General features: G+C 40.7%; 1 protein-coding gene across 2 annotated transcripts in view; it reads right to left on the reverse strand.

Moving 5' to 3' along the window:
* MAN1A2 (mannosidase alpha class 1A member 2) overlaps positions 1-13,300 on the reverse strand; it is a 64,950-nt gene that overhangs the window by 16,672 nt on the left and 34,978 nt on the right. For both annotated transcript variants that reach the window (XM_063128924.1, XM_063128925.1), the window contains exons 4-9: positions 9,135-9,253; positions 7,147-7,227; positions 4,186-4,280; positions 3,764-3,887; positions 3,529-3,622; positions 1,502-1,617 (exon numbers count right to left, since the gene is read on the reverse strand). In XM_063128924.1, coding sequence (XP_062984994.1) covers positions 1,502-1,617; positions 3,529-3,622; positions 3,764-3,887; positions 4,186-4,280; positions 7,147-7,227; positions 9,135-9,253 — 629 coding nt within the window. The remainder of the gene's footprint in view (positions 1-1,501; positions 1,618-3,528; positions 3,623-3,763; positions 3,888-4,185; positions 4,281-7,146; positions 7,228-9,134; positions 9,254-13,300) is intronic.

Raw genomic sequence — 13,300 nt, forward strand, 5'->3', positions numbered from 1 at the left:
GAAATTCCATTTGTTCTTCCAGAAGTCAGAGGACAGCTAAAAGATTGGCAAAGCAGACTCTTTACTGGAGTTGAGTCAGCCAGTAGAAGGCAAACTTAATCAATCATTTAAGTTTGGCACTTAAGTGCCAAAGTTTAAGTTTGGCACTTGGCACCTACATTATATGCTTTTAGACGCCAAGTGAAGACCTTTTTATTCTCCCAGTATTTTAACAGTCTATAAATATATTTTAACTTGGTGTTTTAAATTTGTAATTTTGCATTGCTGCTGTTTTTATCTGGTTGAGCTTTTATATTGTATTTTATATTACGGTTTTATACTGTTGTTTTATACTTTGAATGTTTTTAATTTTTGTGAACCGCCCAGAGAGCTCCGGCTATTGGGCGGTATAGAAATGTAATAAATAAATAAATAAATAAATAAAACAGGAATCAAACCAAGAAATTACAACAAAAATATAGGGACAACTGTTCTAGAACCTGTAGCTTCATTAAGAGAAGACCACTACACAACCGAACAGGAAGTAGCTTGGAAGTCTGGGCTCAGGGCCAGTTCCAAGGTTTCTCTTTACTCACAGAATTGTACAGTTAATTGACTCCTTTTAATTACTTTAATTTATTCAAATGGGGCAGCCGTGTTAGTCTGTAGTACAAGAAGCAACAGAGTCTGTGGCACCTTTAATCATAAAATACCTTTAGTCTTTAAGGTGCCACAGACTCTTTTTACTTCACATTATGAAGTTTTATCTCCATGTATGCACAAAATATCTGTCACAAGATCTGGAAACAGCAAACATTTTATTTATGATTCAGAGATAGATATAAATCCTGTCCAAAAAAAAATTAAAATAATAATCATAAGAATGGCTGCAAAAGGAAGCAGACCCTTGGTATTTCTGTCTGCAAATGACTTAAGGCTAATTCTTGCAAATGATGTTCTTTGGAGCTCTCTAATTCAACAGCTATTCTGAGACTGCAGTGCTTGTAGGAACCAAAAGAACTACAATACTTCGCTCAAATCTAACATTTAGGGGGCAATTACATATCCAATTGCACATGCTTAGCCATTAAAATGAAGAGCCTAGAAAGTCACGTTCAGGAGGGCAGCAAATATTTGTCCAGCTATAATACTGTTGAAACAGTTCAGAGTGGGAAGTCACAACCCAGTCCCTACTATATTCACAGAATCTATGTAGCTGGTCATTGATGGCGACTATCGACCCAACTGCAACCTACTAGGCGAGTGTTGTGGCCTGTAGGAACTTGATGAACCTTCTGCTTTTCATGGCTGTCTGAGACTGCAAAAACAGGGATAGGTGGAGAAGGGAGTCGAGTTTATCAAACATCTGGTAAGTCACAATATGTCGTCAGCAGGATGTATTCAGTTTGGTCAACTTCATATTTTCACACCAGTTTCAAACATTAATCAAAACACAGAGAAATCATTAAATAAAAACTATCAACATTTTTATTGTTGGGGGGAATCCGTGCACTATAATCACCTCAATAGCATCATCATACATTTTCCTTGCCTCCATGTCCATCTTATCTGACATCAACCAGGCTTTCAGCAAGTACTCATAGAAACTGTCTCCCAAACCACCCATGGATGTGTGATCTGCAACAAAGAAGGAGAGAGAGTATGTATACTATGGTTTTAATTGTAAATTGCCCAGAGAGCCTTGGCTGCTGGGCAGTATAAATATGTAATAAATAAATAAAGTTTGAAAGTGAGTGAATGCAATACTACCTGTACTTGCAAAGGCAAAGGCCTCAGTCTGGATAAATCAACTAATGATTTAAACATATTTCACCCCACTCCAGCAATATATTTAAAAGGACCAAGGTTCCCCTTGTTCTCATTTTCTTGGAACCTACATCCACAATCCTTGTAGTTCAAATATTTAGTATTCTGAATACTAAATCTTTTATCACTAATAGAAGAAAGCAAGTCCACCTCTCATAGATTAGTTTACCAATGCTTTGGCCCTGTAAGACAGAACTTAAATGTAATAGTTCCCTAATATCTAATAAAATAGACAAAAATCCTTAATCTCTGATCCAGCAGCAAACACTCAGACTGAATAAATTTCCACACAGGGAGAGAATGAACTTTTTTCTACGATTTTTCACAATTGCTATGAAAATGCTATGGTTGTTGTTGTTGTTGTTGTTGTTTTAGCATTTTCACACTTTTAGGCATTAGGGGAAAGTGCACACGAATGTACCAAAGAAGCAGATTGCAAACAAGAATGGCAGTGAGCTGAACTGAGCTTTGAATAACATTTGGAGAATTTCAAGCATCCCTGAATCTATCCTTCCTAAAAAATAAGGGGGGGAGTATTGGTGAACACTGGCAATGTGACCTCAATATAGTTATGACTAAGCATTGATTGGTATCAGGTAGCTAGCTAAATGAGGAAAAATTTGGCTTATAATACACCAAAGACATCTTGGCCTTTATAAACAATGGTATCTTGAAGTGAATCTAAAAAAAACAAGATATTTCCATTTTTTACATACAGATTTTGCACTGTGTATTCTGCATCTTTTCAGTTATGCTCCCAAAAATTATTTCAAAACGTTATAGATTCTGTCTGGTCAATTTGAGCCTTTATGTGTCAAACCTATTTTTCTTGGTAGAAAGGTGGGGAACCAATCAAGTAAACAAATAACATATTTTATGTATTTTTGTCTATTGTTTTACACAATTAAGATGTTTTCCCAGTGAAAGCCGAAGCAGTCATCACGGCTACTAATTTTCCTACGGTCACTGGCTATCAAAAAAGGCCCGCCTCCTTTCTATTCAAGGGCTAGGGTTTAGCTCTGTACTCTGCGCTATTTCAGGTTTCAGGTTTAGAGCATTAGAGTGTAATCCTATGCAAGTCGCTCTCTGTTCAATAGGGCTTACTCTAGGGCGTGTGTGCATAGGATTGCAAAGTGTCCCATTTTTAGACTCTTCTAGTTGTGGGGAATGTATTTCCCAAATGTTACTTTTCAAGCAAAAACTGAAGTATTTAACTAACTTGGGGGTATATTTCATCCTTCTGCCCAGAAGGCAGAGCGGAAAATGTAAAATTGCTGTTTTACATATGTAAATTTCACATGTGTATGAAATATATTACTTATTAAAGTGAAAGTTCCTTAACAGTTTAGAGCACATCTGAATACCTACATTTTGAGCAAGAGATAGAGAAGAATCCTATTTTCAGACATCAGACTGTCTTGCACTAGAGCTCTACTAAATTTCAGCTTTCCTCAAATCACTGTTTCCTTCCAAACTAGAACTGTAAACCATGGTGGTTTGAACTTGATTTCCAATTCTACTTTAGAAGTGAACAATGTTTCAGGTAGCCATGGGGCACCAGCCTTGGACATCACGTCAAATTGCAATTACCATTAACCAGGAAGCGAGGGACAAAACTGGGGCATGCAAAGAGAGAGCAGAATGGCTAAAAAATGGTTTGGCTGTGATGCTCGAACTGTTTTCTTCATTTGTATATGCTGTACGCGCAAAGGAAATACTCACGCTGCCCCCAACGGCCAGTCCTTGGATTCAAGTAGTTTGGATAAAGCCCATTGGGGCGGTCCATTTTTTGAAGTAGTTTACGAATATGCATGACCTAAATGAAAGAAAAAAGTCATCACCACAGCACATCTACTTAGAAGTATGTACATTTTAATATTAGTGCATTGCATCTATATTATCACGCCAGTGTCATGAAAAATCTTAAAACACACTTGAAAGAAAGTACAAAACTAACCTTTTCATAGTAGACCGGGTTGCCAGTTAGGTAGCTCAGGTGTACAAATTCCATGTGAAGTGTACCAAACTCTGACAGGATGCTGCTGCCAGCAGAAGCCCAGCCCCAATTGCGACCGACCCCACTGATAAGAAAAAGAACTAATTAGAAAATGAAAGGAAAAGACACAGAAAAAGTAATTGAAATATTTTTTTAAAAAGCAATGAGGTAGCACCAACAGGGAAAGTTATCACTTGAATAGTGTAGACAGCTTAACATGACACTATAACTATTATGAAAGAAAGACATCACACCATGTATATACTGAATATGCAGAGAATCCCTCAGCAACCCTTGAGCAGTCCAAATCTACTAGGAGTTGCCAAACGTATGTTTTCCACTACTCCTGATTACTAGTATAATCCTCTCCCTAAATCTCATACCTTTTCAGATTCACCATTGCCCAAGGAATCCCTGTGGGCGTGTTGAAGGCTGGAAGCAGTTTTCCTGCTAACTGCACTGCTTTTGTTTTGAATACCTGTAACAGAAGAAAGGTTGTTGAACCACTGTCCCTTATTTACAATCCAATCCTATACATGCCTCTTCATGAGTAAGCCCTACTCAGTTCAATGTGTGTATACATTCATAACCCTTTCTTGGGACTGATGGAATACCCCCCCCCACACACACACACCTGTCCATACACAGCTATACCTGGTCCTTAAGGGAAAGAGACACTCTTCTACAAACGGCCGCTTAGCACTCCCCTCCTTACCTCTTCACTGATAGGAAGGAGAGCACATACAGAGGTCCTGCTAATTTACATATACCCAACCATGGCAATACTGACAACATTGCACTCCAAGCCACTGGACAATTCTCTCAGCAAGTATATTATTTAAACAGATATTAAATAATATCCATGCCAACAGGAACCTGAGAAACTCCCTATGAAATTCTCTGGATTCTCCAAGGAGCTGTTTTACAATCTTTTTACACATTGCAGGTTTCAGTAATAATACATTACTAACAATACCTATTAACATAAGCTTGGAACCAGCCTACGATGAGACATTTTGGGGCCAAGCAACACATTCATTCATTCTGAAGCAGAAAAGGCAAAGTGATTTCTAATGTAGGATGCAGACAGACCTTAAGAAGTCTATGCACACTGGCCTAGGTATGCCATACTTTTCTCTATGGGTGCAAAAAGCCTGGAGAACAATCTGCTGCCGCCTAGAGAAAGAGGAGCTCACCTTAAGTAGGAAACCAAGGTCCAGCTATAATGGCAACCAGAAAGGTCAACATGATGGGAGAAACATTAAGGAAGAAAACTGAATCCAGAAGCACAAAAGGCCAGGTCAGGAATCAGTGGCCCTCAGACAATGAATGTGAAGAGGCCCAAAAATCCTGGGTGACTTACTCAAAGCAGACTACTTAATCCTTTCCACTTTGGCTTTCTCACTCAAAATCCCCCTTTGCTGTTTTGCTATACTATTCACCAGTGGAAACAAAGCTTTGGGAAGGGGGGTAGGAAACAGTAAGTAGCTTGGGAGTACTCTCTGATCCTATGTTGTTGCTGGGTCTTTAGGTGGAAGTGGTAGCAAGGAGTGCATCTGCAGAATTATCCAGGCCTTGCTTATGCTACGTTTAGACTATGGCAATGCACTCTATGGCTCAGTTCAGACAACACATTAGTCAATGCAGTGTGAAAACTCCACTCAATGGTTGAGTTTTTAGGGGGTACTCCCCACACAGCATGTTCTACCTCCACCATTGTGTGAATGTGTGCTACTGCAGAGTTGAGTAAAATCCATCACAACGTTTGATTGACAGATCCTCCACCCTCTCTCCTCCCCGGGTCCTCCCGATGGCATCTCATCAGCCACTGCTGCAAAAAAAACCACGCCAATCCGGGCAGCTCTCCTAGAGCGGCATTCGCTCCTTTCGCTGCTCTTGCCAGGCAACCCTGTAGCCAGTGGAAAAGCCAACTCAATGCAACGGAAAACTCCACGGAGCCCGCCATACAACACGCAACACAACAGTTGTGCAGGAACTCTCCTCTGCACAGCATGGATATTCTGCATGGAGTGTTTCCCCCACCCACCCAAAAAAACTCCACTGTTTTCCTGCCAGACAACACATTTCTCAATGGTGGTATAAAACAACACCGTGGAGTTCTAAAACCACTGTTGAGAAACGTGTTGTTTGAACTGAGCCTATGTGGAGCTATTCTTGAAGAATATCCAGAAGCTACAAACTGCTAACTGGTGCACAGTATCAGGACCATAAAACACCTGCCTTAAAGAAATGCACAGGTAGTAGAGAGCATATGTTATTTTTGAAAGAAATATGTAGTTGGTTTTATTTGATCAGAAATCACCATTAGATACATAATTTCTATGGTGTCACTCTATGGGATGTGGCATGCAGTTTTGATGAAGTCGTCAAGATGGCCACCATCAAAATTCACTAAATCATCAATATCTCCATAACTAGCAGATTTTAATTTATAAGGTATCATTTTAAAGATAAATTGATTGCCAGTTGCTTTCTAGGTTCAATTCAAGGTGTAGGTTTTTAATTTAAAGCCCTAAATGGCTTACGGCCTGGCTATCTAAGGAGCCACCTGTATGAACCTGTCCAGTTATTAAGATCTACAGGAGAGGCTCTTTTGAGGACAACATTATCCACAGAGGCCTGTTTGACAGGCGTGCATGGAAGGTCTTCTTCCTGTGACATTACCCAACTGTGAAACATGCTAGCTCAAGAAGTTTGATTTCCCTCCCACTTGCTTGGCTTTTAGAAAGGGTTGAAGATACGTCTTTTTAATCTACCTTTTAAATGATGTAGTTTTAATGTTCTGATGCTTAACTGTTCTTATTTTTATTGTTTATTGTTTTAAATTGTGGTGCACCGCCTTGATAGCTTTTTAGCAAATAAGGTGGCATATCAATATAAGTAAGTAAATAAATGGGGAAACGGATGGAGAGAAAAGGGCTAAGAACTGTGGCCAAGAACCCAAATAGGATACCAAGGAAAGCTGAATTCTACAACCTGGATGAACTATACAAATTAAGCTAACTTGCATAGATTTTCTGAGTATGCAAGGGAAGGGACAATGTGTTTCTCAGAGAACCAAAGCATCCTCTACCAAATCCTCAATCAGGGATTTCTCTTTAATATCCTGTTTGATCAAAAAGAGAGATTCTCAAGATGCTGATTTCTGTGACCAATACCAAATTCTGTGTTTTTTCTACACTTGTGCTTACTTTCTAAACATAGGTAGGCCATGAGTACATTCATCAGTTCATGATTACTTACCAAGCAGACTATGAAGTGACAAGGAAACAAAACTTTGCTCCCGTTAAGACATTTCCATAAATATATAATAGTTCATTTACCTCCTGTCCTGACAGGTAATAGGCTGCAAGCAAGCCACCAATGAAACGGATGTTGACTTCAAAGACAGATACCTCTGAATTCTTAGAAGAGAAAAAGGGAGATTCTTTAAGCTAGATGCTAGTGCAGTGCATTTACATTTAACAAACATTCTTATGGGCCCCTCTACCAGCTTTTTTGGTTATATTAATCCATGTGACAGGATGGTACAGATTTTGGAGTCAGTGATACCTACTAAATTAATAGCATAATTAACAGCATAACCCTCTGCCTGAAAGCATACAAATGTCATGGTAAATCTGAATCACCTCATGAAAAGCAGAAGCCCAGAATAGTTTTGAGTTCTGAAGACAGTAATGGAAAGTAGGCATTACCCTCATTCGGACATAACAATAAACCATGGTCACTGTTACAAGAACGAGCTTCAGAGAACCTTGTGATTATATCTCCCTCACCCGCTCTCTGATGCAGTTAGGAATATGGAAGCTTTTGCTTCCAGTATAGATTAATAATAGTTAAGCATTATGTCTGAACCTGGGCAGGCTGCAGTTAGTCTTAACCATAGTTTATGAAGCTGGTTTGCTTCAACTAAGCCAAGTTAAGATTAGCAACAGTTCAGTTTGGATGCAACACTAGACTGTGGTTAACTGAAATCAGAAGCAAACACTTCCAATCTTCTCCTTGCAGCCACAGTGGAGGACGGTGGAAGGTGGGAATGCCCAAGTCCAACATTAATTCACATAACAATAAACCATTATTTATTGTAACATCCAAACTAGGGCTTTTGTCATGGGGAAAGAGACATGCTTTAGCAACAGCCGCCTTAACATATGCCTTTACTTCTGCTACAATGGTCCAGTCGAATACATTAAACCATGGTTAAGGAAGTTTAACTATGGGCATGGCTAGACGGGGCGATATCCTGGGGATCGCCCCGGGATTGTCCCTGTGCATTCACATGATGCACAGGAGATCCCGGGAGCAGGGAGGGATGATCCCTCCCTTGGCCTGGGATATCGTCCTACCCTTTTAGCCCGCTTTTTCCACGGTCTCGGGATGATCCCAAGACCGCGGAACGTGTGCCTGGACGTCGCAAGTTGTTCCGGCTCCTCGCGAGTAACTGCAAGGAGCTGGGACCCGGGCTCTGTGCCCATCGGGAGTGGGGAATTTTTTTTTAACTTACATTTTCCATTCGAGCGCTCTTGCGCTCCTTCTCCTTTAAAAAACCAAAACCAAAATGGCGGGCGCGACATCCTCTTCTTCCTGGGACATCGCACGCCACGTGTAGACAGAGAGGGAGATTCCTGATAACCATATCATGAGATCCTCCCCCCTCCGTTGCGCTAGACCCGGTAGGTCTAGCCATGGCCTATGTTTCAGTGGCATGTCTGAACTGACAAATCATCGTTTATTATCAGCCAAAAAAGAGCAAGTGAAAAGGAAAGATTGCCAATTCTCTCTCCAGCTCTTCTGAACAGTTCTCCTTGGTTCTTCCTTCTTCTCCCCCTTGCATTTCTCGTACTCTTTTCCTTCTTTTTTTGGCAAGCTCAGAAGAAAAACAAAAGCTGAGATATAATGGATTTGCTTTCTTTGATAGACCAGGAATAATCTGGGAAGCAAGCGAAAAGCTCTCTTCACTGCTTTAAGACCAGAGTCTGCTTTCCTGGATAGAGAGGAGGGGCCTTTCTCTTTTTCTCGAAGACAAGGGGAGAACACTAATATGTGTGTGTATGTAAGAGTATAAGTGTGTGTAATTTACACAAACATACATACACACAGAAAATACTTGTGAGTCAAGTGAAGATAAAAATTCACTCTTAAAAGGTTTCCGTCAAAAAAGAGTGCTTGAAACTTGGCCAAACTATGGTCCAAACCTCTTGCCCTTAATCAAAAATAAACTTAATCATCAAGAAAGAGAAAAATAACTTCAAAGTTCTTTCTTTAAGCTTCTCCATACAGGGATTAACAAACTAAATTAAGTCCAACTTACCACACTGAAATCAAGGTGATTGTCAATCCACTCTTGCCCTTCTCTGAATTCATCATGAAGTCCCATAATGTAGAGGGTATCCAGGGCATCTACTATAGTAGCACCTAATTGTGAATTTCCTACAAGTAAAACCAAGAACTTTCATTAGAAGTATGTCACTAATTTCTTCTATTCCAATGTCACTATGATTTTTTCCTAAACTGAAACTATAGTCCCAGTTGACACAGGAGCACATTCGACGGTTGGGGAATGACACAGGACACAGCCCTTTCAAGATAAATGGGGCTCTATGTGTAATGTCTTAACTCTGCAGCTACAGAAACATTGTGTTTGTTTGTTTGTTTGTTTATTTATTTATTATTAATTGCATTTCTACACCGCCCAATAGCCGGAGCTCTCTGGGCGGTTCACAAAAATTAAATACATTCAAAGTATAAAACAACAGTATAAAACCATAATATAAAATACAATATAAAAGCTCAACCAGATAAAAACAGCAGCAATGCAAAATTACAAATTTAAAACACCAAGTTAAAATTTATTTATAGACTGTTAAAATACTGGGAGAATAAAAAGGTCTTCACCTGGCGTCTAAAAGCATATAATGTAGGTGCCAAGCAAACCTCCTTAGGGAGTTCATTCCATAGCCGGGGTGCCACAGCAGAGAAGGCTCTCCTCCTGGTAGCTACCTGCCTCACTTCCTTTGGCAGGGGCTCGCGGAGAAGGACCCCTGAGGATGACCTTAGGGTCCGGGCAGGTACATATGGGAGGAGGCGTTCCTTCAGATAACCTGCCCCCAAGCCGTTTAGGGCTTTAAATGTTAATACCAGCACTTTGAATCGGGCCCGGACCTGGACTGGCAGCCAATGAAGTTGTAAAAGGACTGGCGTAATGTGGTCTCGTCGGCCAGTCCCTGTTAGTAAACGTGCTGCTCTGTTTTGTACCAGTTGAAGTTTCATATAACGCATTGCAGTAATCCAAACGAGAGGTTATCAGCATGGATAACTGTAGCTAGGCTATCTCTGTCCAGATAAGGGCGCAGTTGGTATATCAGCCTAAGCTGATAAAAGGTGCTCTTTGCCACTGAGTTCACCTGTGCCTCAAGTGACAGTTCTGGATCCAAGAGCACTCCCAAACTACAGACCCTATCCTTTAGGGGGAGTGCAACCCCGTCCAGGACAGGGCAAACATCACCTCGCCGGACAGATGAACCACCTGCTAACAGTACCTCCGTCTTGTCTGGATTGAGTTTCAGTTTATTAGCCCTCATCCAGTCCATTACCGTGCCCAGGCACTGGTTCAGAACAGCCACTGCCTCACCTGGCTTTGATGAAAAGGAAAGGTAGAGCTGGGTATCATCCGCATATTGATGACACCTCAGTCCACATCTCCGGATAACCTCCCCCAGCGGCTTCATGTATATGTTAAACAGCATAGGGGATAAGATAGAGCCTTGTGGCTTAGGAGCCATGGCACAGAGCAATAATCCCCCAGCACCACCTTCTGGAATCGGCCATCCAAGTAGGAGCGGAACCACTGCAATGCAGTACCTCCAACTCCTAGCTCAGACAACCTATCCAGAAGGATACCATGGTTGATGGTATCGAAAGCCGCTGAGAGGTCCAGGAGAACCAACAGGGTCGCACTCCCCCTGTCTCTCTCCCGACAGAGGTCATCCCACAGGGCGACCAAGGCAGTTTCCGTTCCAAAACCAGGCCTGAAACCCGATCGAAATGGATCTAGATAATCCATTTCATTCAAGAGTGCCTGGAGTTGTCCTGCAACCACCCGCTCAAGCACCTTGCCCAGGAAGGGGATATTAGCCACCGGCCTGTAGTTGTTAACATCCTCCGGGTCCAGGTTAGGCTTCTTCAGGAGTGGTCTAATTGTAATGCCTCATGCACCTCCATATATCCTGCCCACAGGTGATTTAGCAATAATGTCCATTTTACCTCCAAAAGAAATCTACTGTAAAAAGTTGTCTTATTTTATTTTTTATTTATTGCATTTTTATACCGCCCAATAGCCGAAGCTCTGTATTCTTGGTATAAATGGTTAAAAATGTTCACTTAGTATTTTAAAAGTAACAATGCACTTTAATCTAAAATGTTAAATAACTACTGCAAATTACAGGAGTGGAAGAAATATGTAATATATAAAATAACTGAAAAGATGCAGAATACACAGTGCAAAATCTGTATGTAAAAAATGGAAAAATCTTGTTTTTTTAGATTCACTTCAAGATAACATTGTTTATAAAGGCCAAGATGCCTTTGGTGTATTATAAGCCAAATTTTTACTCATTTAGCCAGTTACCTGATACCAATCAATGCTTAGTCATAACTATATTGAGGTCACATTGCCGGTGTTCACCAGTACTCCCCCCTCATTTTTTAGGAAGGATAGGAGATTCAGGGATGCTTGAAATTCTCCAAATGTTATTCAAAGCTCAGTTCAGCCCTGTATGATAAACTGTAAAATCATACAATCCTGAGAAAGTGGACGTATAACGAGAGATCACTCATAATTCGCTAAGCGTTGGGGTAAACCCCATGTTATTATACATTTTTAATCCTCATTAAAATAAATGCAACTTTTTTGTTCTTGAGTATTCTTTCAAAAGTTGTATAGTTTTTGAGTAAATTATGGTTAAACATCACACATAACCAATGTGAACACTGATTTTATATGTTCAGATGGAATTATCTCAAAAACTAATGGAGTTAACAAAAATGTGTAATTACAAAAAGTATTTGTCATTAAATTTGAAACATTTCAGAAAAAAAATAATCTCTGTAGCATAAACGGGTGAGAAGTTGAGAAGTTATGCATGTTTAAATGTGGCAACTATATAATAGGGTGGCAGCCATATTGATGATGTCATCACGCAGCCCCACCACCACTGGAATTTTGTAAGACTCACTTTCCTGAGACATTTATGTCATATATAAACACAAAATATTCACTAAGCTTTTGCACACTTCAGGTAAATAAATCCTGGTCTGGCTCTGGGACTATCTTAGTCACCCCTGAAACTGGTGAACTGTTGGTTGATGATGAAAAAAAGGTCTGATAGCACCTTCATCTCATTATTCACTATAACCGTCAAGAGGTACATTCTCTCCCTTACCCTCATTATTCCGCTGTTTCCTTCTGTAATTTCAAAGCAATAAATATTTGACATTATATTGGAAACCTTAGAAGAGGGCAAGCTTTATGAAGTGAACTGTTTACATCACAGTTGCCTCTGACAGAGTAACCAGATTATACAAAACATTAAATTATAAAACAGTGCTACAATGCCATTGCCAATGTGTAATTCTGCCTCCATATCCATGGAGGAGGGTCAGGCTCACTATTTAACAAACAGCCTCACTAAGAAGTAGAAGGAACATGCTGCGTAAAAGCAAGAGCTGGAGAAGATGGAGCTGGCAATGCAGTAGACAAGGGTGGGGGCCTGTCTCCATGGTTAGGAAGCTGGGTTATTACATAACAAACAAGGTTAGGGGTTATATCCATGGCGAGGGGATAAGGTTATCAGGAAGATTTTACCATGTAGCAAGCAGTTTGGGACCCAGGACCTCAGCTTCATACTCAAAGGGGGAAAGGAACACACTCCCTTTTACAAGGAGGGAAGAAAGTGGCGCTAAGGATGAAAGAAAAGCGTGGAACGCAAAGAAGTCAAGTGCTGCTGCTGCTGTTAGCCCATTTGCTCCCATTCTTTATTCCACCCGTGCTTGCTCAGAATCCAGGAGTCATCCACATCAACCAAGAAAAAGGAGGAGATTACTGCTTCCTCTTCCCTTCACAATGGATGAAATCTTATCAGGAGGGTAGCAAAAATCACTGGCTCAACCTTGAGCCATTCACTCGGAACCTGACTTACTCAGCTATGTGTTGCCTACCGTCATTCTTTGGGGAGGATGACAACGATGGTGGTGGATTCAGCACAAGAATTGCATCTGTAAGGGAGGGCAACTGTAATCTCTTTGAGAATGCCAGACTCCAACGAATCAATAGAACCCAAGGGCTATTGACTCTTGGTGGAGATGCTCCATATCCCATGAGAAACTGGAGATCTGGATTCAATTGGGGTCACTGTGAGGAGATTACTATCCCAGGAGTTCTGCTCAGTGATGTGGACATTCTCTACTTGCTGTTCAAGA

Source organism: Elgaria multicarinata, chromosome 6 (genome assembly GCF_023053635.1).
Source record: "Elgaria multicarinata webbii isolate HBS135686 ecotype San Diego chromosome 6, rElgMul1.1.pri, whole genome shotgun sequence".
Taxonomy (NCBI): Eukaryota; Metazoa; Chordata; class Lepidosauria; order Squamata; family Anguidae; genus Elgaria; species Elgaria multicarinata.